The sequence below is a fragment of the Protopterus annectens genome, chromosome 4.part1, assembly GCF_019279795.1.
Source record: "Protopterus annectens isolate FY-2018-M chromosome 4.part1, PAN1.0, whole genome shotgun sequence".
NCBI classification, from domain to species: Eukaryota; Metazoa; Chordata; order Ceratodontiformes; family Protopteridae; genus Protopterus; species Protopterus annectens.
This window is the reverse complement of record NC_056734.1, coordinates 476,469,247-476,494,930: the sequence shown is the minus strand read 5'-3', so window position 1 is coordinate 476,494,930 and position 25,684 is coordinate 476,469,247. Positions and strand designations below refer to the sequence as shown.

The window sequence follows — 25,684 nt, the reverse complement described above, 5'->3', positions numbered from 1 at the left end:
TTTGCTTTCTTGTATTTTGCATTGCTTCATTGCATTATTTTCTTTTGTATATTGTGGTTTATTTTCTTTACACTGTGTTTTACTTGTAATTGCATATTTAAACTAGGAAAAAGACCACAGTTATGTCTCTTGTGAGTGACACATAAATATTCCTCCACCCTGGTGCTGTTCTGTTTTTGTACTCTGCTGTCTTTTTAGTTGCTGCTCCTTATGTCAATTTGACCACATATTTCCTTCCCTCTTCTCTATAATTTTGTGCTTACACACAATAGCCAATGAAAATTTGTGAAATCACTCCCTTTCAGTTATTTGATTTTTTTGGCCTTCCCACTATTCCATAGAGCCAGAATATAAAGTGCCCACCCCTTCAAATCTCTCTTGCTCTTTTAAAATTAGTGGTTATCCGCTGAGATAGCTAGTAGCTAAATAGCTCATATCTAACTGCTTTGTGCACACTGCAGCTGTTATGATATTAAACCCATTCTCCATTGTACTTTTAAAACCTGCAGTATCTAGTCCAAGCCACCTGCAGCATCTAGTCCAAGCCCAGCAATTATTGGATAACGCACATTAAACTTCTCATTATTCATCTTGGGATTAATGCTTCTGTTTTGTTCCTGTTGAGAGAAGGAGCATAGGGACATTATTTCTTGGAGACGGCAGATCACCAGAAAGTCTGATAACTGCTTTATAGGTGCCACCTTGGAATTTGTGCTAATATTTTGCTCCTGGTGTGAGAAGCAGCAGAATGCATTCATTTCAGTTGGTTGCTGTTTGGGCATTGAGAGTCTGTGTTAGACCTTCATAATTGGTCAGGTTGCTATTCAAGGTGTCTAACCAGAAAAGGCCACGGCAAATCTACAGACCCTTGCATCATCTGTGGCAAGACTGTGGATCACCAAAGAGCCTTTGGCCTGCTTCTTATCTTGGGACTGGTGCTACTGTTTTGATTTTGGTGAGAGAAGGATCAAAGGAGTATTGTATCCTAGCAGGATGAAACTGTGGTGAGACCAGCACTAGTAGCAGCCAGACAGTAGCCAATCTGACGAATCTCCTCTTTTCATCATTCTTGGCCATGCTGATTCTTTCTTTTCAGTAAATACTGCTAACTGCTGTCTAACCTAACTTCAGAATATCTCCCTAATACTTCATCTATAAGTCAGCAGGGTGTACTTATTAGTTTCCCCTGAAGTGTTTTGAAGTGCTCTATATAGACACAGAAACCTCAAACTGACATTTTTCCTGTAAAAACACCCTTGAAATTTCACCAATACCTAACTTCACAGAGGCCAAATAGTTTGCAGTGACAAGTAATTTCCCTAGAGTTGCAAACCAGATACCCCTGACATTTTTATATTCTCACTGCAGTCATCTAATCAGTACAAAAAGGGCTTCTTGCCATGGATATGAACTTCCCACTATATCTGTTAACAGCTTGGTGGATATGGGCATCCTGAGCCAGTGTAGAAATTGCCTCAAGTTTATTGACAACCAGATAATTCTCAAATTGATGTGGTATGTGAGGGATGTATTTGTACAATGTCACTGGAGGCAAAGCTCTCAGATAAAAACACTTCTAATGTCAATTGTGTTGTCAGTAGTACACATGCTGCACCCGTCACACACAGTTCATAGCAGACAGATAGACCCACATATGCTGAGGCACCTAAATGTAACCTTCCTAAGCCCCAAAGACCCTCTAGATGAAGTACACATAACAAATACTCTTAGCAGCCCCAAGTTCACTCCTTTGAAGCAATAATCATATCAACACTAACAGCCACATCTCATGGACCTGTATGTCTAATCCCATAAGGGAAGCCACCACACAATGCAGCATTCTTGTCATTGAGACTCCGTTGTGAGACGCACTGTTGTCCCTCTCACCAGGCTGAATAAGGAGACAGTCACTGTCATTTGCTTATCAGGTGTCAAGATCCACCCCATTATGCATGTACTGGGGTCATTAGACCACAAGTATCAGTATGAATCAGTCATAGTCAATGTGGGAGTAAATGACCCGTGATGTACTACCGTAGACTATATGAAAAGAGAGATCATGGAGCTCTCAAAATATGTGTCCTTGCTAACACTGAGCAGCATTTTACCTTCCCTAAGGATGGTGCCACAATATGAACAAAAGATGATTGACTTTAATAATTGGCTTAGTTTCTGGTGTCATTCTAAGGGGGTGCAGTATTTGTCAGCATGGAAGGAAATGGTCAACAGACCATGCTGCTTTGCCATGGTTGATCTGCACCTTTCCCCTTTAGGCTTTCAAATATTAGTTAAAGCATTGACCTCTCCCCCATAGAGCCTTGTTTAGGCAATGCCAAACTGAATGATTGTACTTCCGACATAGCAAATCAAAACCAAGAAAATCTAAAAGTGTTACTGCTCAATGCTAGGAGTCTAAACAAAAAAACTCTACTCCCTACAAGCTCTCCTTACCCTACAGAATACTGATGTCTGTGCAGTCACTGAGGCATGGTTTTAAGCTGCAGAGAACACATGGCAGTACAAGGCTATAATTCCTTCCACACCATTAGACCACCTACTGCACAGACAGGGACTAAGGGTGGAAGTGTCTTGACATACAGCAGAGAATAGATATACATCATGGCTAGTCTAACAGAACAATCCACTTGAGCCTCTTCATGTTCAAATCACCATAGGCAAAATCCCATAGTACTACTGTGCAAGCTATAGGTCCCCATCTATGACCTAAGCAACTCATAACATGTATTTAAGCTTATCGGAAACGCACACCATCTAACCCAACACCATATTCGTGGGTGACTTTAATTACCCCACTATTAACTGGGAATCATTTACGACACCAGATGTGTAGCCACAGATATTATTGGATTTTGTAAACACAAAGTTTGTGAACCAGATTGTCAGTATACCAACCAGAGGTGCAACCATACTGGATCTGTTCCACATTAATATAGGAGAGTGATGCATAACCCCCTAGTATAATGTCTTGTCTGGTAAGGTCAGACCACAAAATGGTCACCTTTGAAGTAAAAATAAAACCTGGAACCCAAGCTAACCCTGGAATGTTCAGGAACTACTCTAACTTCCTACTGTTATGTGATATGCTGGCAAAGTTCCAAGCCCCACAAACCTTCAGAACACTGCTGCCAATGCAGAACTGAACCCTATACAAGCATGTTAATAGCTGTATAGAGGCAGCTGTACCCACCAGGAAGAAGTACAGAACTAACTCAAAAGAAAGCCAACTTGGTGGAATAACAGCATCAGTAGGCTGTATAACAGAAGGAAGAAAACCATGGCAAAAATTAGGAGGCGTAGCACCCAGTAGGATACAAGCACGCCTGTCAAACTAAACACACAACTTAGAGGGCAAATAAGCCTACCAAAGCCAAATTTGATGTAAATTTGGTCAGACAAGAACAACCACAAGGAATTCTTTAGCTATGTACACAACCTCAAAGTCAGTACACAATTGTGTTTGGAGCTTATTATTAATGGAACCATCTGTACCTAGCCAGTTGATGTAGCAAACCTGATAGCTGATAAATTCAGCTCAGACTTTACTTATCTCTCCCCAACCTCCTCCCAGGAAATCCCATCAAATATAACCCCCCCTACTATCACTAGGAAACAGGTCATTAATGCTCTCTCTCTATAGCCAAGAACACTGCATCAATGGGTCCAGACAGTATCCCAGGATGCCTTCAAATAGTATGAAACATGATCAGTCAGGAGCTCTGGAATTGCTGTTCAGCTGTAGCATGTAAGCAGGCTTTGTGCCTCAGGAATGGAGAACAGTAACATCCCTCTTCACAAAAGTGGGCTCTCTACAAACTCTGTAAACTACAGACCCACAACTCTCGTATTCCAAGCCATGGAAGGAATTATCATGGAAATGATTTAAAATGACATAGGAAACCTCCAGACACTGGACTCAACCCAGTCTGGTTTTGTCAAGGGCAGGTCATCCCAACTCAACATGGCAGACTTTTTTGAGAAGGTCATCAAAACAATGAATGAGGGCAAAATGGTTCACATTACCTAACTTGACCTGACCCGAGACGTTTGACACAATACCTCTTGTGGACATCACCAAAATCAGGAGGTTGGGTATAAACCCTTCTGTCACCCGGTGGATAGCCAGCTGGCTGACAGATAGTCTCCCAGGAAGTTAGAATTGGGGAATCCACCTCTATAAAGAAGCCAGTCACAACTGAAGTCCCTCTGGGATTTGTCCTAGGACTGCTTCTCTTTGGTATTTACTTCCCTGATGTCAAGGTCAATGTCAGTCACCTCTAGCTGACTGAATTTGCAGATTAGGAGCAGTCATAGAATTCCCCCACCGACACATATGTTCCTTAGGAAGGGCTGTCAGACAAAAAAACTGGTGTCAGAGCCATGGACTGAAACTAAATGTCAAGCAATGCAAAACAGTATCCTTCGGGAAGTCATCTACCCCTAGTAACTATCATATTGACAACACACCCCTAGGAGTTGACCCAGTAGTCAGGGACTTTGAGACACAAACACAGGCAGTAATTTAGCCTATCACCATCACATATCTACAGAAATCATTCGATGTGGCAGCTTACAAACCAGGGGTATGGCATCTAAGTCCAAGGAGGCCATTGCTCCACTGTATTTGGCATTCATCAGACCTGTCATTGAGTACAATGCCACCTTTGGTATGTATCTGACCAGGCACATACAACAATTGAAATGTCCACAGAGATACCTGACTAAAATAATACAGGGCATAAGTAACATGTCCTATGCAGACTGACTCCAGTTCCTCTCTCTGTAATCTGTCTCCTAAAGGCTGTTGAGGGGAGATCTATGCCTGGCATCAAGGCATTGTCAGACCACACCCTGATGGACCTCCTGAATATGTGCAGAGCAGACAACACCAGAATTACCCATTCTAAAAATGTAAAACCTTGCCTGTGATATAAATAGGATCTACTGGAGAGGCAGGTATGTATCCCAGAGACCACCCTGTCTCTGGAACAGGCTTTCCATCCATGAGAAACAGAGTTTCTCTCTAACCTAATTCAAGTGCAACTTGGACAGTGGGATGGGGAACAGGAAATTCATTCCTGGTTTGACAACTATGTCTCTAATGGACAGAGAAAGCCTGCAAATGGTTAATCTTCCAGGCCTTTGCTTATAAATGTTTCATGTTCTAACCCCCTGCTTACACTTATCAAGGGTACCAAAACCTGTTAGAGATTTGGGATGCAAGGCTAGGCTTAAAAAGACCCTTGTGGTCATTAGGTTCATATATGTGTACTAGGCTATTAGCCAAAGCAATAGACTAGGGCAAAATGGTGCATACTGCCTACCTTAACCTGGCCAAAACATTTGATAAAGTACCCTCACCCCCCAGACATTGTAAACAATGTCATGAAATTAAGTGTAAACCCCTATGCACCTGCTGAATATCCAGCTGGCTCACAGATAAGACCCAAGAATGTAGAATAGGGGAGTCAGTCTCCACAAAGAGGCCAATTACTAGCAAAGTCCCTCAGGGCCCTGTGCTGGGTCCTCTCCTTTTTGGCATCTGCTTCTCAGAAGTCAAGGCTACCATTAAGGACATCTGCCTTACCAAGTTTGCAGATGATTGCAAATGAGAAGCAGGTATAGAATTCCCCCCAAGACACTAATACCTTCCATAAAGACCTGACTTGGGCAAATAACTGGTGACAGAGACATTGTCAAAAACTCATTTTCAGGCACTCTGTATCCTACAGATTTTGAGGGGCAATCTATGCCTAGCTTACAAGGAATCCTTACATCCCACTCGGATGGACCTTCTGCATATCTGCAAAGTAACTAACATCAGAATTACCCAGTTTAGAGACCTAAAGCTTGTCATAGGAGGTTACTAGGCTAATGGCCCTAGAGCCCTTGTAAGCCTAGCCAAGTTATACCAGAGTTACCTTTACAGTCTTGGCCATATTATTTATTTATTTATTTATCATTTGTTGACCGGGAAAGTCCGACTAGGTTCCACAGAGCCTGTTTTCAGCGGAGGCCCGGGGAGAAATGCTCATACCCAAGTTATTCCAAATGACCTTGGATAGATGGACGTTGTTTGCAGAGCGAGTCTAAGGTCAGCACAGACTGCCTCTGTCCATAATGGACATGGGTGTGCCACCCCCCCCATGGGGCGAATCCCATCCAGTTGTCCAGGTTACACTTGAACATGGTTAGTGATGAGCTCTGCTTGACGTGAATTAGGAGTCTATTCCAAAAGTGCGGCAATCTCTTGGAGACATAAATAGGACATAATGGAGGGGCAGATATGTGTCTTGGAGACTACCCCTTCTCTGGAACAGGCTTCCCATTCATATGAAGCAGAGTGCTTCCCTAACCAAATCCAAGTTTAACTTGGACCAATGTATGGCGAAAGGGAGACTCACCTCTGGTGTGGCACTTGTGTCTCTGTTAGACAGAGGCAGTCTGTAAATTCTTGACCACCCCAACCCTAGTCTAAATATACCCCTTAAAATGACCTTAGGGTACCAAAACTTGTCCGATATGCTTGGGAAGCATACATTTAGGAACCTAAGAAACTCGTATCCCAACTTAATTTTCTCATGCCCTGGTTTGGGTTTTGTACAAATTTTCAAACATTTTGAAAATGCTGGGCTATCAACACCAAAACCCTACTTGCACTCCCTCCACTTTCATCTTCACACTTTCTATAAATTTTGTCTCCATCAAACTGCCAGTGCTTTTTTATAATCTGGAAAGTTATAAAATGACTTCCCTCTTAAAGATTGTTGAAAGAGTTCATACTTCATTTAACAGCTGTTCCATTTTCTGGTACTAGATATGACTGTTCATTATTCAGAAAAATGCAGCAGACTAACAATATTAGTACAGCATTACTGTCAGAGATAAGTAATACAAGCATCTTTCAGTTTACCTGTGAAATGTACTTTTTTGATTAAACCAGGTCTTTTAGCCCAAAACTTTTTTTCTTTGTATGTATCTTTAAGTAATAATGATTTTGATTATCTGGTCATAGTAGCGTTCATACCAGTTGTATGTAAATCAGTATTTTGTCTATGCCTGATGTTTGCATACTGGGGTTGGATTGTTGCAGTAGTGGTTAAAGATGTTTGATCAAAGAAGTGGTACTTTGTGCTACTTAGTAAAACTAGGCACTGAACAATTAATAACATGGGCAGGAATGTAAGCAATTAAATCAAGGTATTAAATTAACTTTTTTATGCCTCCGATAAATCTTAAGTAATGTAACATTTAAAATTAATTTAAGACTTAACTGTCTTAAATTCTACTTCTGAACTGCCTCCTACAGTTTATTGAAAACACAGATTTATGTCCAGTTGGCATTGGCAAGTGATGATAGTTGTGCGGGTAGGTCTCTTACAGCATTTATTATTGAGCTGGTACTAAAGAAATATATTGTTTTTCTTTGATTAAAATGAATTTTACTGGTGTGTGCATTTGCAAAAGTATTCACATTTACTGCATATGGTCTTAGTGTTTTTAACGAGTAGTATGACATGCATTTGACGCCTGAAACTGAGTCATATTTCTACTTTTTTCCTTAGGTTAAAGTACAGTAATCAAGTGCTGTAGGCAGCTGGTGATGACCTGTTGAGAACAATTACATTCTTCTGTTTTTATTAGTAAAATATTGCCATTAAAGATGAAGTTAAAAGAGGATGGAAACCCAATTATTTTGTATCTGTTCCACGGTGTGATATGGCTATATTCTGTTATAATATTCATTCCTTGGTATATTCTTTCTGGTGCTGGGCAGAAGTTAGCAAAAGCACATCGAGTTAAAGCCAAGCCTGTGAATGATGACAGTGGTAGTCCTTACAGATCGGTGAATAGCCAGCACTGCCTAGCGTCTGTTTTATATCCTGGCTGTGATACACTAGGCAAAGTGTTTGAGTACTGTAGAACCAAGTTCAAAGATAATGACTGCCTTGGCACCCGAGAACTTCTCAGTGAAGAAGATGAAGTCCAAACAAATGGAAAAGTTTTTAAAAAGGTAATGCTTTTGTATACTAGATGTTAATTATTTTTCCAGTATTTCTTTATTGTACCTGTTGACCCTACTGATGGTAATTCTTAATCTGGAAAAAAAAATAACTAGATTAAATGTTAAACTGAAATTTGAAATGTTGGTTTGCCATGTAAACAGACTTCAGGACAAAATATAGGAACTTAGGATATCAGGCTGACATTTTTGACACATTTGTATGGGAAGAGGTGGACAAGCGCACACATATACAAACACATGCATACAAAAGCACTCACATATATACATACACACACACGCACACACGCACACACACGCACACGCACACACACACACACACACACACACACACACACACACACACACACACACACACACACACACATTGCGCTCCCTGCAACAAGACAAGCTTTCCATTCTTGCTTATATCATTTTTTAATCAAGAGGGACAGTCAGTTTCTAAAATGTTTTGCATATATTATAAGGATATGTATATATTTTTTCTAGTAGAAGGGCCTAATGGTATTTGTTTTTCCTCCAGCAACTAATGATCCACTGCAGGGTTTAAAACGTATCACCAGTACCAAAGTAATATTTTGCTGATGAGGAGTAATGCATTTTATACATTTATCTGCCTTTGCTTTCTGGTTTGATTCTGCTTACATTTCACTTTTCTTATTGTCGGGGAGAATTCTTAAATTTTGCATATGCTTGTTTTTAAACGGACATGAAACAAAAGTACTCCTCTATCCTTTTACAGGTCTAGATTCACCTTTTTTTTGTAAAGTGCTTTGCCAATGAATATAAACTTGCCTGTTGTTATGCATAAACTGCCGATCCAGTGTTTCTGTCCATCAGCTGATGTTTTTGCCTTGTCAACATTAAAAAAAATAAAAATATTTTTAGCATGCCGATACCACATAGTGTGAACGATTATCTTTAACCTCTGTGTTATCAGCATAGGTAAAATGTCATGAACATCTGTAGACTTTATTTCATCATAGCATTGCACATGTGCTATGATGCATCCATTAAAGACTATGGATGCACATGCTAGAGCCAAGGTGACATCGCCTTAGGGTAGACTAAATTTATTTAGGCTATGGTTTTAATAAAAAGTTACAAGTGTAGCAGTACATACATAACTTCCCTAATTTTGATTATTGACATACTGTTTGTGAGCCATTTGGCAATTCAGTGAATGACAAAGGGGTTTATTCCGAGTTTGTTTAGCCTTTCTACTATAGAATTCCAAAACCGCCCCATCCAAAGAATAGAGCTGCCCGATGGTAAAAATAACACTTTTTATTAAAAACAAATTTAGCACTTTTGTCAGCCTGTAACCAGGACTTCATCAGAATCTAAATAAACACATACAGTCTGCCATTTAAAACTCCCTCTCAAGTAGTCACGTTACACTTTGGACATGGGTCATGTGAGCATTTAATCAAATTCGTCATATTCATTCTCTGGATTCAATATAATCAACCCAGGGACCCCCCTCTGGATTTTTTCTTATCATATCGACCTCAAAAAATAAAAACCTATGTGTAGACAATTCAGAAATGTGTTTAAATAGGGCATTGTTCAATTTTGTGTGCTTGATATCAATATCATATACATGTTCATAAATTCAATACCTCAAATGTCTTTGAGTCTTGCCCACTTACAAACATGTGCACTTTTGACATTGGGCAATATACCAGACGAGTTGCAGGTACAATGAAATGAGATTTTAACTTCTCGTGTATTAACAATCAACACTTCCTTGACTAGTATGTACCTACATTGGGGACAAAAGCCACATTTAAATGTCCCAAATTTCTTGGCATTGGTGGCACCAAAACTATCCCAATTAATTGCATTTCAAGTAGATTTTGATGAATCTCCCTTTTGTAAAAACTGCTTTTGGTTGCTCCTCAATGATTTCTAGAACCTCGTCAAAACACGAAAAAATACTCCAATTTCTTCTCAAAATGGTAACAGTGTCACGATATTCATAAGTATAAGTAGTAAGAAATGCCTGCCCAAAATCATCTGCATTTTGTTGTGCATTGAAAACCCTATTAATTCCACCATGTTCAAATCTGAGGAGTGGTCCAAATACACCCTCACATCTCTTACTTTTAACCTCCTGAAAAATATTCTTAACCAGCTCAACAGGATACCCTCTAGCAAGCAACATGCCTGCCAATTTTGTGCCTTCCTCCAAGAAAATGTTATCCTCAGAGACCATCCATGCAAGTCTTGCGTATTGCCCTTTGACATGACCCCCCGGGTTAAATGACCAGTTGTCTGTTACTAGCCTTTTGAAGTTGAGATCTTATTTAATTTTAAGCTTATATACTTTATTTTTTTGTTTAACCTTGCTGCTAAAACATAATACTAAAGTAATTAATTATACTATAAGAGTAAGTGTTATCACGGTCCAAATGCTCCTGTTACTAATAAAATAAATAAATGATCCAAAAGAGAAGTACAGGAGCAAACCAAGGCTGGCAACAAAAATCAGCATAAATCCAGCAGTCACTGATGCTTATTCAAGCAGCAGAAATAAATGCTAGTTCAAACAATGACTGAATCCGTGCCAAAGACAAGTAAAATCCAAGCTGTTTTAAGCGCTTTCACCCTGTAAGGGCTTTGTTAAACCATAAGAAACAAACCCTGAATAAAATCAAATCGCATTTTATAGGGAAATAGGGCTGACATCACTTCCTATTCCTGATTAAAACGTTTCAGTATGCAAAAAGAATACATGTATACAAAAAATGTATATAAAAAACTATATATATATATATATATATATATATATATATATATATATATATAAAAATATACATCTGTGTATAAAGGCAAATATAAAACATTTGTTAACATTCTAAAATATGTATGTTTATCTCACAGTGAGTCTCCTATTCTTAAGAACAGGTTTCACTGGAATTTTGTCATTCAGACCTGGTCTCCGGTCTGCTCTAAGTCTGATAATCCATTTTAATTCCATTGTTTCAGTGTAATTGCATATATCCCCTTCCCTAACACTGGGTTCATTGATGTGTATAACTAAGAATACAAATGAATGTGTATAGTCACTGTCTGTAATGTGTTTAGAAAGTGCACTGCGTGGAGACAGTGTACGGATGTGATAAAGGTATTCCCTTACTCTATCTCGTAGGCGTCTGTCTATCTTGCCTACGTAGAATGCTTGACAAGCAGTGCACTTAGCTAAATAAATGACATGAGATGTATTGCAATTAGCACTGAGTTGAAACCTGAAACAATAGGAAGTAACTGGGTGAATAAACTGGGAACTGGTATCTACAAATTTGCAAAAATTACAACAATTACACGGAACAGTACCCACAATATTGTTCAAACACTCATTAGGCTGTGTAGATAGTTGAGGGTAACAAAGTAATCTATGTAGGTTAGACTTGTTCCTATATCTAAAATAAGGCTCCTCACCAACAGTGTCTTTAAGTTGTGAATCAAGTAAAAGTAGATTCCAATTCTTGTTCAAAACCTCTCTTATACTGTTTATGTCTTGCGTATAACTAACAGAAAATCTAACTGGTGGATTCATAACTTCAGGACATATATCAGGGACATTCTCTACTGGATATGGTTGTGAGAAATATGGTCTAGCAATACCATTCCTCAGCTCCAAAACACCTTCAAAGTGGGAGGTGATCTCATCTGGCCTATATGCTCTTTGTAAAAAAGTCCCGAGACATTAGTTTGGAATCTTTTAGACAGGGTGTGATCCGATGACGAAATAGAGATTCTTAACAGGGGTCTATCTTTTATACCTTCAGTTAAGAGTCAAATCACAGACACTATTGTAGATGTGAGGTTGTTTAGTCGGAATGTCCAGCTTAAACTAGACTATGGTATTTCTTCTAAGGAGACACTGCATAATAAGATTTTTAAAAAAAACTAGTACTTATGTACCAGTATTACATCCCCTACTAGATGCCTTTACGAAAATGGTAGAGGATGATTTGCACACCCTAGATCAGAATAACAGGAAGAGGAAGTGGTATGGGAATTTAACCCCCAGATTGAGAACAGTTTTGAATAATCTAAGGGATGATAAAAACCTAATTATCAGACCAGCTAATAAAGGTGGACCCATAGTGTTGTTTAATAGTGTTGATTATTTACAAAAAATGACTCTCATGCTGAGTGACTGTGATTTTTATGAAGTAATTAGTTTAATGACGTCTGGAGTAAGGTGCGTAACATCTCATATATGTTGCAAGATTTATTACTTAATGAGGTTATAGATGAAGACCTGTTTAATTTTTTACATGTGATAGATCCCTTGATTCCAGTCATCCAAGGCCTCCCCAAGGTACATAAAAATCTCCGAGACCCACCGATGAGACCAGTAGTGGCAGGGAGAGGTTGGGCAACGGAGCCCTTATCCATCTACCTTGAGAAACAGCTGAGACCCTTGGTGAATGAATCTACACATATTCTCAAAGACACAAAACATTTTTTACTGGACTTATACTCAAAGGTTGTAGATCTACCATTAGATATGTATTATAAAATGGTTACTCAGGATGTACACTCCCTTTTTACTATGATACCTAACGCTGAAGGTGTTGAGAGTGTTATGAGATGTTTACAGAGTTGCAAAGCCTATAGTCCAGCTATGAAAGATTTATTTGGTGCCTTGTTGGAAATCGTCCTGGAAAATAACATCTTTCTTTTTAATGAGGTAACCTATATTCAGAAAGATGGCGTGGCTATGGGCACTTCATGTGCCAATAGCTACGCCAAACTTGTCATGCTGGACTGGGAACTTAATAAGCTGTTTGTCCTAGATAGTTTCAAGAAACATGTTATTTTCTCTGCACGTATTGTTGATGAACTTTTCCTCCTGTGGACTGGTACAGATAAAGCCCTGGATGACTTCCATAAAGAGATTAACATTTTAACCATTTTTTTGAACTTTTCTATTGAAAGTTCGATTAGTTGCATTACTTTTTTGGATTTTTTTTTTACAGACTGCCAAATGGGATGCTCAATACTGGAGTCTTTAGAAAAATGTGCTATAGGAACTCCCTATTACATCGGGAAAGTATGCACCCCAATTACGTTTGTAAGAACTTGATAAGGGGACAGGCGATAAGAGCATCCAGGATTAATCCAAATTATGATAGCTTCTTACAAGAGTTGTCAAACTTAAACAACAGGCTTTTACAGAGAGCATATAGGCCAGATGAGATCACCTCCCACTTTGAAGGTGTTTTGGAGCTGAGGAATGGTATTGCTAGACCATATTTCTCACAATCGTATGCAGTAGAGAATGTCCCTGATATATGTCCTGAAATTATGAATCCACCAGTTAGATTTTCTGTTAGTTATACGCAAGACATAAACAGTATAAGAGAGGTTTTGAACAAGAATTGGAATCTACTTTTACTTGATTCACAACTTAAAGACATTGTTGGTGAGGAGCCTTATTTTAGATATAGGAACAAGTCTAACCTACATAGATTACTTTGTTACCCTCGCCTATCTACACAGCCTAATGAGTGTTTGAACAATATTGTGGGTACTGTTCCGTGTAATTGTTGTAATTTTTGCAAATTTGTAGACACCAGTTCCCAGTTTATTCACCCAGTTACTTCCTATTGTTTCAGGTTTCAACTCAGTGCTAATTGCAATACATCTCATGTCATTTATTTAGCTAAGTGCACTGCTTGTCAAGCATTCTACGTAGGCAAGATAGACAGACGCCTACGAGATAGAGTAAGGGAATACCTTTATCACATCCGTACACTGTCTCCACGCAGTGCACTTTCTAAACACATTATAGACAGTGACTATACACATTCATTTGTATTCTTAGTTATACACATCAATGAACCCAGTGTTAGGGAAGGGGATATATGCAATTACACTGAAACAATGGAATTAAAATGGATTATCAGATTTAGAGCAGACCGGAGACCAGGTCTGAATGACAAAATTCCGTTGAAACCTGTTCTTAAGAATAGGAGACTCACTGTGAGATAAACATACATATTTTAGAATGTTAACAAATGCTTTATATTTGCCTTTATACACAGATGTATATTTTTTATATATGTATGTATATATATATATATATATATATATATATATATATATATATGGGTCTATATGACTTGGTCGACAGTTCATATGATCGACTGTTTATTTGGTCGACAGTTCATTTGATCGACAAGCATTTGCCCCCTTCCCCAATGTTGTGTGACCCTGGAGTTGATATATATAGTTAGTGTGGGGCAAAGCCCCCCACCTAAAATGCTTGTCGATCCAATGAACTGTCGACCAAATAAACAGTCGATCATATGAACTGTCGACCAAGTCATATAGACCCATATATATATATATATATATATATATATAGTTTTTTATATACATTTGTTGTATACATGTATTGTTTTTGCATACTGAAAAGTTTTAATCAGGAATATTAAGTGATGTCAGCCCTATTTCCTTATAAAATGTTATTTGATTTTATTCAGTGTTGTTTCTTATGGTTTGACAAAGCCCTTACAGGGTGAAAGCACTTACCAATAAAACAGCTTGGATTTTACTTGTCTTTGACAATTCAGTCATTGTTTGAACTAGCATAAGCCTCAGTGACTGCTGGATTTATGCTGATTTTTGTTGCCAGTCTTGGTTTGCTCCTGTACTTCTCTTTTGGATCATAAAGTAATTAATTACTTAAAAAAGCATGTTTTGAATGTTTTTTTTTAATTACATTTCATGTGCATGTGATTGATGGTGTTTATTGTATCCAATTATATTTAGTCATTTTTCACTCATTGGTCCAAAGTGTAACATGCGCCTTTTTGAGAGGGAGTTTTAAATGGCAGGATTTATGTTTTTATTTAGATTCTGATGAAGTCCTTGTTACAGGTGGACAAAAGTGCTAAATCTGTTTTTAATAAAAAGTGCTCTTTTTACCATCAGGCAGCTCTATTCTTTGGGTGGTTTGGTTTTGGAATTCTGTGTTTGTTTCACATCTTGCCTGTGGTTCCTTGCTTTTCTACTATGCCTGAAAGGGAAATTATGTTGAAAGCTTTGGTCAGTTTGAGGCATGCAGTGTATACCATTTTGTCTTCATCCATTGCTTTGGTAACCTTTTAAAAAAAATTTACCAGGCTGAATAAGCATAAACTGCCCTTGATGAATCCAAACTGAAACGGGTCTAATGTTTGGGGGTTCCCTGTGTCCTGACTTATTAAATCCATAAGTTTTTACATGGTTTTGTACATAAGGGTGGTCAGAGCTATGGCTCTGCAATTGCCTGGGTCTATGGAATGTCCACCTTTCTGCAGGAGAATGACTGTAGCTGTTCTCCATTTGCTTTGTACAAAACTGTATGGAGGCTGAGATTGAACAGTGGTAGGGGTATGGCTAAGTCTTGATTCATGCTATTTAAGATGCATCCAGAGATATTGTCAGGACCCTCTCTTTTGTCCCACATCAACATTTTTCTTTTCACATCCCAGTGCTGGCATTTGTCAGAAGAGAAATATTTTGGTAGAGACAACAAATATCCTTAAATCTAGGTCTCCCTTTCTCCCTCCCTGCTCCAAAGAAGTAAGTCACCACGTACGCTTCGGATTTTACTTGGGGGATAAAAGTGCAGGGGTGTGGGATACCAAGGACAGACACAAGCACATAAATATCAAATATTAAAGAGATGCTAGCCTGATCAAGGCACTCAACTCTCTAAACCATCCTTGGTCCCTAGGACCTCTTCAAGTGGTTACAGACACTACCACACTCATGTGGTACATCAACAAGCAAGGGGAAACCAGGTTGTGCTCCTGCAGACTAACCATGTTAGCTTGAGATATAGCTTCACAACACAGTCTCACTCTACAGATATCCTACATTCTGTCAGAGGAAAATTGTGGTGCAGATAAGCTGAGCAGGACCAGGGTAGACCCTCACAAATGGAAACTAGATCAGGGGGTCTTCTAAGATTTGCTGCATCTGTGAAGAGTTCCTCAACTAAACCTATTTGTTCAAAGAGGAAGCAATCAACTGGTAAGATTCTGTTCCAGGGCTCCACGCAAGAAGGCCTGGAAGATGGATGCCTTTTTTTTCCTTGGACAGGAATGTTCCTGTATGCTTTTACACCCTTTCCACTAATATCCAGGGATTCAGAAGAAATCCCTGAAGAACATTGTAGTGACTCCCTTATTGCCCAAGCCCCTCCTTTAGATCTTAACTTTGTGTTAGAGAAACTAATAATTTATTTGAACTAGCTTGTCAGGCTGACTTGACGTTCTTAACTTGAATGGCAGATTTAATGATTGCTCTTACCTGTGCAGTAAGGGCATTTGAGTTGGACGATCTTATGATGAGTTAACCCTATCTCATTTTCCATAGGAACAGGGTTTCTTTGATAGATAACGAATCATTCTTTTATGTGTAATTATCTCCCCATTTTCTTTCCTGAATGCAAAAATGAGAGAGAGTATTCTCCAGACATTGGATGTCCACAGACCAGTCGGGTGCTATCTTGACAGAGTTAAATCTTTTGAGCTTTGGATCAGTTTTTCTTTTGTTGTGATTGTAAGCAGGGACAACAGATGTCAAAACAGACTGTTTTGAAATGATTGTATAAGGCTATTACCTTTTGTTATACTCGCTATAACAAGAATTCCAGGAAGAGTCAAGGTTCACTCTACCGGGGCCTTGTTTTCATCTAATGCTTTTTAGAAGGGGATGAATTTTATAAATTCTAGATCTCTGTTTCACCCTCTGTACATACTTTTGCAAAGCACTATAAGCTTGATACCATCTGTAGGTCCAGATCAAGCTTTGCTAGGACCATTGTCCAGGGTCTCCTGGACTCTTTTCCTTCAACCAGCCATGGATGAGGGGAACACTGTGCACACTGCCTACCTTGACCTGGCCAAAGCCTTTGACACCATTCCCCAGTTGGGCATAACTCTCTCAACTAGGCATCAATCCGTATGTTACCAGATGGCAAACTATCTCAATGATAGAACCCACCTAGTCAAAATAAGGGAAGCCACCTCAAGCAGTAGACACATAACGAGCGGCGTACTTCAAGGTTCGGTCTTGGGGCCTCTGTTATTTGGAATATATTTTTCAGAGGTGCAGGTCAAAACCAGTGGGCTATGGCTGACCAGGTTTGCAGATGACTGCAATTTCGGCGCAGTCATCAATTCCCCTAGTGATGTGGACATCTTCCAAGAGGGTCTTACCCAAACAAATGACTGGTGCCAGAAACATGGCCTCAGGCTGAATACCAAAAAAATCGTCATCCCCCTCTGTGGAGAGTGACATCCCTACAAATTAGCACATTAATAACAACGTCCTAAGCACGCAATCAGTCTTGAGGGATTTGGGCATCCAGGTTGATAACTACCTGACTTTTGACCACCATGTTGCTTCCATTGTACAGTAAGTTTCCTGCATGGCTCACCTCATAAGTAAGGGTATCTCATCCAGGGACAAGGAGGTCTAATAACATCCCTGTATTCTTCCCTTATAAGGCTCATTATTGAGTACAACACCCCTTTCAGCATGTACCTCGTAAAGCACATGCAGCAGCTGGAGAGAACACAGAAGGTCCTCATCAGTAGAATCCAGGGCCTCAAACATCTACCATACACAGATAGGGTAAAAGTCCTATCCCACTACTCAGTTTCATACAGATTCCTGAGATGCGACCTCTGTCTGGCATACAGGGTGATCTCTAACCCCGCCTTGATGGGACTGCTGTAGATTCGCAAGTCGAGCTCCACTTGAGTAACCCACACGTGCGACCTCAACCTGGTCTGTGACATCAATAGGACTTGTTAGCGGAACAGATTTGTGTCCCAGAGACTCCCCCAGCTGTGGAATAGACTCCCTCTCCACGTCAAGCAGAGTACCTCATTACCCCTTTTTAAGTGCAACCTGGATAGCTGGATGAGAAACAGAAAATACACTCCTGGGAATTCCACCTGTGTCCCAGCTGGACAGGGGCATCGGGTGCTGATTTGCCTAAACATGGGCTAAACTCTTGGCTAGTCTTATAAGGTCCTCAGGGCCAGTAGCCTAGTAACTTCCTATGATGAACATAGTAGATGCTACCTCTATCCCTCTCCTTGTTTTTTGGTATGTTTTTATGCCAGGGTATGGACACTTATTTTTTTGTCGTTAGCATTGCCCTTTCAAGGCTCGGCATTTTTCTGTTTGCTGGCGGGAAAGCTCTGAAGGGCTTTGAAGCCAAACTTATCTTAGTTAGTTTAACTCACTGCCTGATACCTTTGGCATGTGGAAGGTACCTTGAAGCTTTGGAAGCTGGACGGCTGTTACATCCTTGCCAGGATATAACCTCAAATAGCTAAGTAGCAGTCATCATTGTAACATCTGATGTTATGGTAATTTTTAGTTACACAACTGTACTATCTTGGCTTGGCTAAGAATAAATATTGTTGGATTCATCTAGTTTTGATCTCTGAATTTGTAGTGGCTTTTGACACCTCTCTTTTGGGGAGAGTTGTTTGAGCCTTAGAGTGATGACTAAGAATTGGGCAACATGTCTGTGTGAAACGATGAGTCTCGCTAAAATGCAGAATCTGCTTCTGTATGCCAGTTGTGCTTTTTAGCTTTGTATTACTTGAAGATAAACAAAGGTTGTTTGATAAGTATTTGGGGAATGATGCAGTTAGTCTTTGACAAGGTATAAAACCCAAGTCCGTTTCTTGGTATGTGTTGGTTTAACTGATGAGCAGATCTGACTAATCTGGGAATGAGTGTGTGTTTTTATTTGAAATGATTGTGTGTATGGCTGAGCATTATATACTCTGGTGGTATCTTCTCAGACAGGGTGACTTTTGGAGCTGTTCAATGTATGTAATTTATCAGTTTACTGTGAAATTTTGACACATGAAACATAATTATCAGATACTATAATTTAGTAATAAAGCACTTTATGGGATTAACACTACTTGATGGATGTTTTCTGGAAGAAGTGTTTTGATATGCCTCCTAGGGAGCGATAGAAGAGACTTTGGTATGTTTCTTCAGCATTAAGTTGTCTTATGGCAAGAGGCTGGGTACTGGCTTGTCTGTAACCTAAAAAAGGGTTTATGGAATGGTTGGAAGGAAACACCATCAGCATTGTCAAGGAATGGAATATATTTTAAATGAAACCAGCTAACATCATTGTGCTTATTTTTTTATATATTTTGTTATGGAAATTGTCTGCGTTATGAGAGAACATGCTTTAACAAAGGAAGTGGGGTAAAAAGCATTTTGGGAAGTAAGATTCATAACAGATTTATAAGGTGCTAAATGCACAGAGATAAAAGCATAGTCCGTAGTATCTGGAATTGGAAAAGGTTGGAGATGGGGTATTGATGGGATTTGAGAAGAAAGGATAATAGTACTGTTTGAACAGCCTGTAACTGTAGTTAGGACAGTACATTCAGATCTTAAATGGTGTTCAATTGAAATTTTGTTTTGAATAACGAATACTATTGGACAGTTATGGAAAGTGGCACATTTAGTATGTGGTACCTACCAGTTTTCAGGTTAGTCATTATACATGATATCTAGTGAGTGGGACTGGTTAAAGTGGTGTGATATAAAACTTTCCCCCATTATATACAAGACTGATCAGCTATAGTGATCAAGTTTTCAGAATAATGTTACAAAGACTATATCCAAAATAATACTGTTGTATTGAATGTGGTAGTGTAATAACTTGCCTTCATTCAGTCATGGTGATGCATGAATGACTTAATGCAGTTAATGAAGCAGAATTGCTCAAAAAAGGTGGCATTTAAGCACAGCAGTGAACTAGATACAGAGAAATAGACATGCCATGTATTCATCGAGCCACATTCCAGTCCAGTTAGTTCCAGTCCACAACATGGATGTGCATGCATTGATATCCAACTGATACTGCTCAAAGAAAAGCTAGGAGAACTTCTGCCTTAATCCTTAGACGTGTTTACAGAGCAGGTGCCACCACCTCTGCTTATGTGACTTGCAGGATAGTTGGTAGGTACGGCTTCCTGTTTTTCCTGATATGCATTGCCTGGTAGCTGTTGTGCTCATTATTGGAGTGTGTTCATAGCTGCATTGAAATGTAGTATTACACTTAAATGAATAACATCTTCCTAAAAATCTTGAAAGCTGTAATCATAAAACACATTATTTGGACTTTTTTGAATCATTTTATCCTCTGTTCAGTTATATTTTTGAAAGGTGGAACTCCCCTGTAATACCCATGTGTGATACTTCATCTCCAACACTCTGCATCTATTTCTGAGATTGCCTAATGTCAGAGAAATAGTAAGAGTTGATTTTCCAGAAAAAAAAATCTTCACCTTTCTCTAGCAATGTATAAACATGGGAGTTAGACTGAATTAGTATCAGGAATGTGGAATATGCATGTTTTCACCTGGAGTAATATATTTTTGTGTATGCTTCTTGAAGTAACATAATTTAAAACTGCCAGGATGTTGTGATTTAGGGTTTTAGCTTTTTGTTTCAAAATTTTGAGCTGTGATACTAATGTGAGTCAGGATTTGAAATGACATGCTCTCTCTCTCACTGAGAAAAGAAGTTCTGCTCGCTGAGAAACTAGTCACTACCTACTCTGTCATTTACTTCCTCAAAGCCCAGTTTCAGCCAGGCCCTACCGAGAACAAGGTTGCAGTGCATGAACTACAGCTTCTCTCGCTTAGATCCCAAGCTGTGGCAATCTTTAATTAGCCACTTCACCTTACTAACTATTCAGGTCAGCTAAAAGACTGTCTTGTCAGATAAAGTCGTTGTAAATACTGTAGTCCTGGACACATCACTAAATTTCTAACATCCGCTGAGGATCTCCATAATGCATAGCCCCTTCCATCTATGGTATACTTCCTTTTCTTTAGGCTCCAGTGCATTATATAATTTGTATATTTTGTGCATAGTCTTCCTAGCTTATATGAGTTACTAACCACCTACACTTAACATCTTTTCACTTTGTATTACTTCACTGGTCACTGTTTACACTGTATGTTCCTTGCTGCTGTTTTAAATGTTAATTCTGTATCACTAGACTGGGCCTGAAATTGCTCTAGTGAGGTCAGTGCCCTACCCTGTAAACTAACTAACTAAACAAAACACATGGCCAAAAACTTTCTCACTGACGCAACTAAAACTACACTTGCCACTACTTATTTCCTGCCCACACTTCTTTATGGTGCTCCCATCCTCTAAGCTCCAGGCTTCACAAAAATTAAAACTTGAACGATGCTGTAGCGAAGTTGCTACATTTGCACCAAATGCCCCTTTCAGAACCCGCCACTTTATAGCACTAAAAAGCCTAAATTGGTTAGTATTGCCTCATCAACTAACATAATACACATCTTCTTATCATTTATAAAATTTTACCACTTACAAAATTGTCCAGCATCCATCTGCCTGTCCAGCACTAAAAAAAATTCTACACAACTATGTTCTGAGTCCGTCATTGAGATCCAGTGACCAAAAACCTCTGCCTGTCTATAAGCCTTTCAAATTTGCTGGGCATTGTCTGTATTTGTACAAGGTTGCTGAGGCCTGGAACTCCTTACCTGTATCCATCTGGTCAGTACCTTCCCCCCATCTTTCAAAACCACTCTGAAAGACTTCCTAGCTAAAATCTAGCTCTATTCTTGCTCAAAGCCACGATAAACTATATCCCTAATTTGAGCAAGTACCTTTTCATTCCTTATAACTCCTTGCAATGCAATACCATAGAAATGCTAGTCAATACCCAAGATTGAATTTAGTAGTGTCTTCCTATGTTCAGGAGGGTTGTGGGCACGATAAACTATATCCCTAATTTGAGCAAGTACCTTTTCATTCCTTATAACTCCTTGCAATGCAATACCATAGAAATGCTAGTCAATACCCAAGATTGAATTTAGTAGTGTCTTCCCATGTTCAGGAGGTTTGTGGGTATTATCCCTGGTAAGAATTTATGTTGCCCTATCCACTCGTTCTGGTTCCTGTTGAGCAGTGTCGTAGAGATGCTCTATTTCACATGAAATTGGTAGCCTATTCCAAAGACGCAGCAGTCCCTGGGAGATGAATCTTTCCATCCAGCATGTCCTTTTTAAGTTGCAGGCCATACTTAGGTCCCTGGAATGGGTAGCGCTTCTCTGACTTTGTCTCTAAATATACCATAAGCCTGTTTTTTCCTCACTTCATATTGCAATTCCTGTTTGCATTTACCTTTAATTTCTCTACAAACTGTATAGAATTTCTCTAAATATTAAATGATTGGTAAAAGCATGTGAGAAGTCCACAACCCTCCATACCACATACCATGCATAGTCCACACACACCAGTGTCTCGCAACCGCTAAAGCCTAACCATAAACCCAACATATTAGTCATAGAAGACTCCATTGTGAGACACACAGATGTGCCTCCCACCAGGCTGGATAAGGAGACAATTACGGTTAGTTGTTTGTCAGGTGCCAGAATCCGCCATATTACACACTCACTCCAGTCTCTCAATAACAGGTACTGTTATGACTCTGTCATAGTCTATGTTGATGTGAATGACATAAGACATCCATCCATTTACTATATGAAGAGAGACATGATTGAGCTCGCTGAATATGTGTCCCAGGCAGGTATGTCCCTAGCCTTAAGCAGCATTCTACCATCACCCAGGTTGATGCCTCAATACAAACAGAAAATGGTTGACTTTAATAATTGGCTTAGTTTCTGGTGTCATTCCAGGGGCATCCAGTGCCTGAAAGCCTGGGAGGATATGATCGATAGACCATGATGCTTTGCTAGAGATGGCCTGCACCTGCCTCATTTGGGCTTCTGGCGAAGGCCCTTTCCTCCCCCTTAGTGCCTTTTTTAGGAAAAGTCATGAGGTCTTTACTACTAACATAAAAATTTCAACAAAACTCAAATTAAAAGTCATGCTGCTAAACGCTAAGAGTCTAAACATGAAACTGCATTAATTGCAAGCATTCTTAACCCTGGAAGACGCTGACATTTGTGCAGTCACAGAAGCCTGGTTCAAAGCTGTGGAGAGCACCCCAGCCATACCTGGTTACTCATCCTGTCATACATTCAGACCCCAAAATGTTAACAGCAAAGCCAAAGGAGGTAGAGTTTCAATATATATTAAAGACGCACAGACCTCCAGGCCAGTCAAACAGTATGACGCACAGGAGACATTCCAGGTGCAGTTAACTGTTGACAAGATTTCTGTTCAAATTATAGCTAGCTACAGACCCCCAAATTTGATTCAAGCTGCCCACTCCACCTATCTGGATCTCTTCAAACCTGTCAAGATTCAACCCTTTACCCTGATCCTGGGTGACTTAAATTATCCAATCATAGATTGGAAAAACTACTCATGCCAGAACACAAATGCCCAGAGATTTCTCGATTTTATCAGTGCAAATGCCTTGGAACAGCTAGTTGATACCTCCACAAGAGGTGATAATATCTTGGACTTGGTATTAACCAGCATGAGTAACCACTGCAGCACCCCATGGTATCATCCTCCCTGACCCCCTCCCCCCCCAGCTAGGGTCAAACAAAAAACCGTCTCCAAAGCTGATTACAACTTCCTGCGAGTTGGTATAAACAGCTTCACAGCCCGTTCCCTCACTGTAGGAACAGACACCAATGTCCAATTTTACATCAAAGTACTATATGAGCATTTGTATAGATGCATGGAATCAGGAATACCTGACAGGAAACAATCATCCTCTGCAAGGAAGAATAAACCTGTCTGGTGGACATCTGCAATAAATAAACTATATAACAAAAGGAAAAAAAAATGCTGTCCAGGACCAAGAAGGAGCAGGTGCTCAACTGAAAGCAATCTGTCCTTCGCCTTAACAAGCCAATAAGTGAACTAGTGAAATCTTCTAAAGCCAACTTCATGTCCAGATTGACTAAATCTACTAGAGACAATCATAAGACCTTCTTCACATATGTCAGCAGTCTCAAAGGAAGCACCCAGATCTGTTTAGAACTGGTGGTCAAGGACACCACATACACAAATGCTGTAGATATAGCCAATCTACTGGCTGACAGATTCAGCGAAAACTTCTACCCTCTTTCACCCACATCAGTAAATCAGGACATCCCCAGTACCTGCTCCCCACCCCTTATCTCTAGGAAACAGGTCATCACTGCCCTCTCAAAGGCAAAAAATACAGCCTCCATGGGACCAGATAACATCCCAGGCTGCATCCTACATGCACTCGGGCAGCCTAACTAGCCTGATCTGCAAGGCTATGGAATGGATTATCATGGACTTCATTAACAGGGACATTGGCAACCTCCAAACACTCGATCCCACACAGTTTGGCTTTGTCAAGGGGAGGTCATGTCTGTTAATTCTGGTCAACTTTGAGACAGTCACCAAAGCCATGGACGAGGGGAAGATGGTGCACACCGCCTACTTGGGTCTGCATTACGTGATCGAATGGTCAAATATTCAAACACGTAATAGTCGACCCGTAATAATTGAACCACCACAATGTTAAATGGTTCAATGGAGATCTCTGTAAAGTGCGGAGATGAAAATTTTCCATTGTCGGCATTGTAGTGCAATCTCTGAGTTGGTATATTTAAGTAGCGGGGGGGTGCAGGGGTGCTTGCCCCCTGCATAGAGCATTTAAATGGTTTGTTTGGGTGGGTTTTTCTTTTTTTATTTTCCGTTCGACATTGTGATGGTTCGATTATTACTGGTCGACTGTTACGTGTTCAGATGTTTAACCATTTGATCACGTAATATAGACCCACCTACCTTGACCTGGCCAAAGCCTTCGACACTATTCCCCACTGGGGCATAGTAGATAAACTCTCTCAACTAGGCATCGATCCATGTGTTACCAGATGGGTAGCAAACTGGCTCATTGATAGAACCCACCTAATCAAAATAGGGGAAGCTACCTCAAGCAGTAGACCCGTAATGAGCGGTGTACCCCAGGGATTGGTCTTGGGGCCGCTGTTATTTGTGATATACTTCTCTGAGGTGCAGGCCAAAACCAGTGGACTATGGCTGACCAAGTTTGCAGATGATTGCAAGCTGGGCACAGTCATCAGTTTCCCAAGTGATGTGGACGTCTTCCAAGAGGGTCTCACCCAAACAAATGACTGGTGTCAGAAACATGGCCTCTAGCTGAATGCCAAAAAATGCATCATCATCCCCTTTGGGGAGAGTGACGTCCACACATATTATCACATTAATGACAATGTCCTAAGTACACAGTCAGTAGTGAGGGATTTGGGCACCCAGGTTGATAGCAACCTGACATTTGACCACCATGTTGCTTCCGTTGTACAGAAAGCTTTCTACATTGTCCACCTCATAAGTAAGGGTATCCAGGGACAAAGAGGTCATAACATCCCTGTATTCTTCCCTTATAAGGCCAATTATTGAGTACAGTGCACCCTTTGGCATGTACCTCGCAAAGAACTTGCGGCAACTGGAGAGACTTCAGAGGTTCCTCACCAGAAGAATCCAGAGCCTCAGACATCTATCCTACACAGATGGGCTAAAAGCCCTGTTCCTCTACTCAGTTTCATACAGACTCCTCTGAGGTGACCTCTGTCTGGCATACGAAGCAATCTCAGACCCTGCCTTAATGGGACTGCTGCATAT

At 39.9% G+C, this 25,684-nt stretch overlaps 1 protein-coding gene across 2 annotated transcripts in view; it reads left to right on the top strand.

The window, feature by feature from the left end:
* Positions 1 to 25,684, top strand: part of ACSL3 (acyl-CoA synthetase long chain family member 3) — a 943,201-nt gene that overhangs the window by 316,903 nt on the left and 600,614 nt on the right. For both annotated transcript variants that reach the window (XM_044070290.1, XM_044070288.1), the window contains exon 3: positions 7,584 to 8,032. In XM_044070290.1, coding sequence (XP_043926225.1) covers positions 7,682 to 8,032 — 351 coding nt within the window. In that variant the 5' untranslated portion in view covers positions 7,584 to 7,681. The remainder of the gene's footprint in view (positions 1 to 7,583; positions 8,033 to 25,684) is intronic.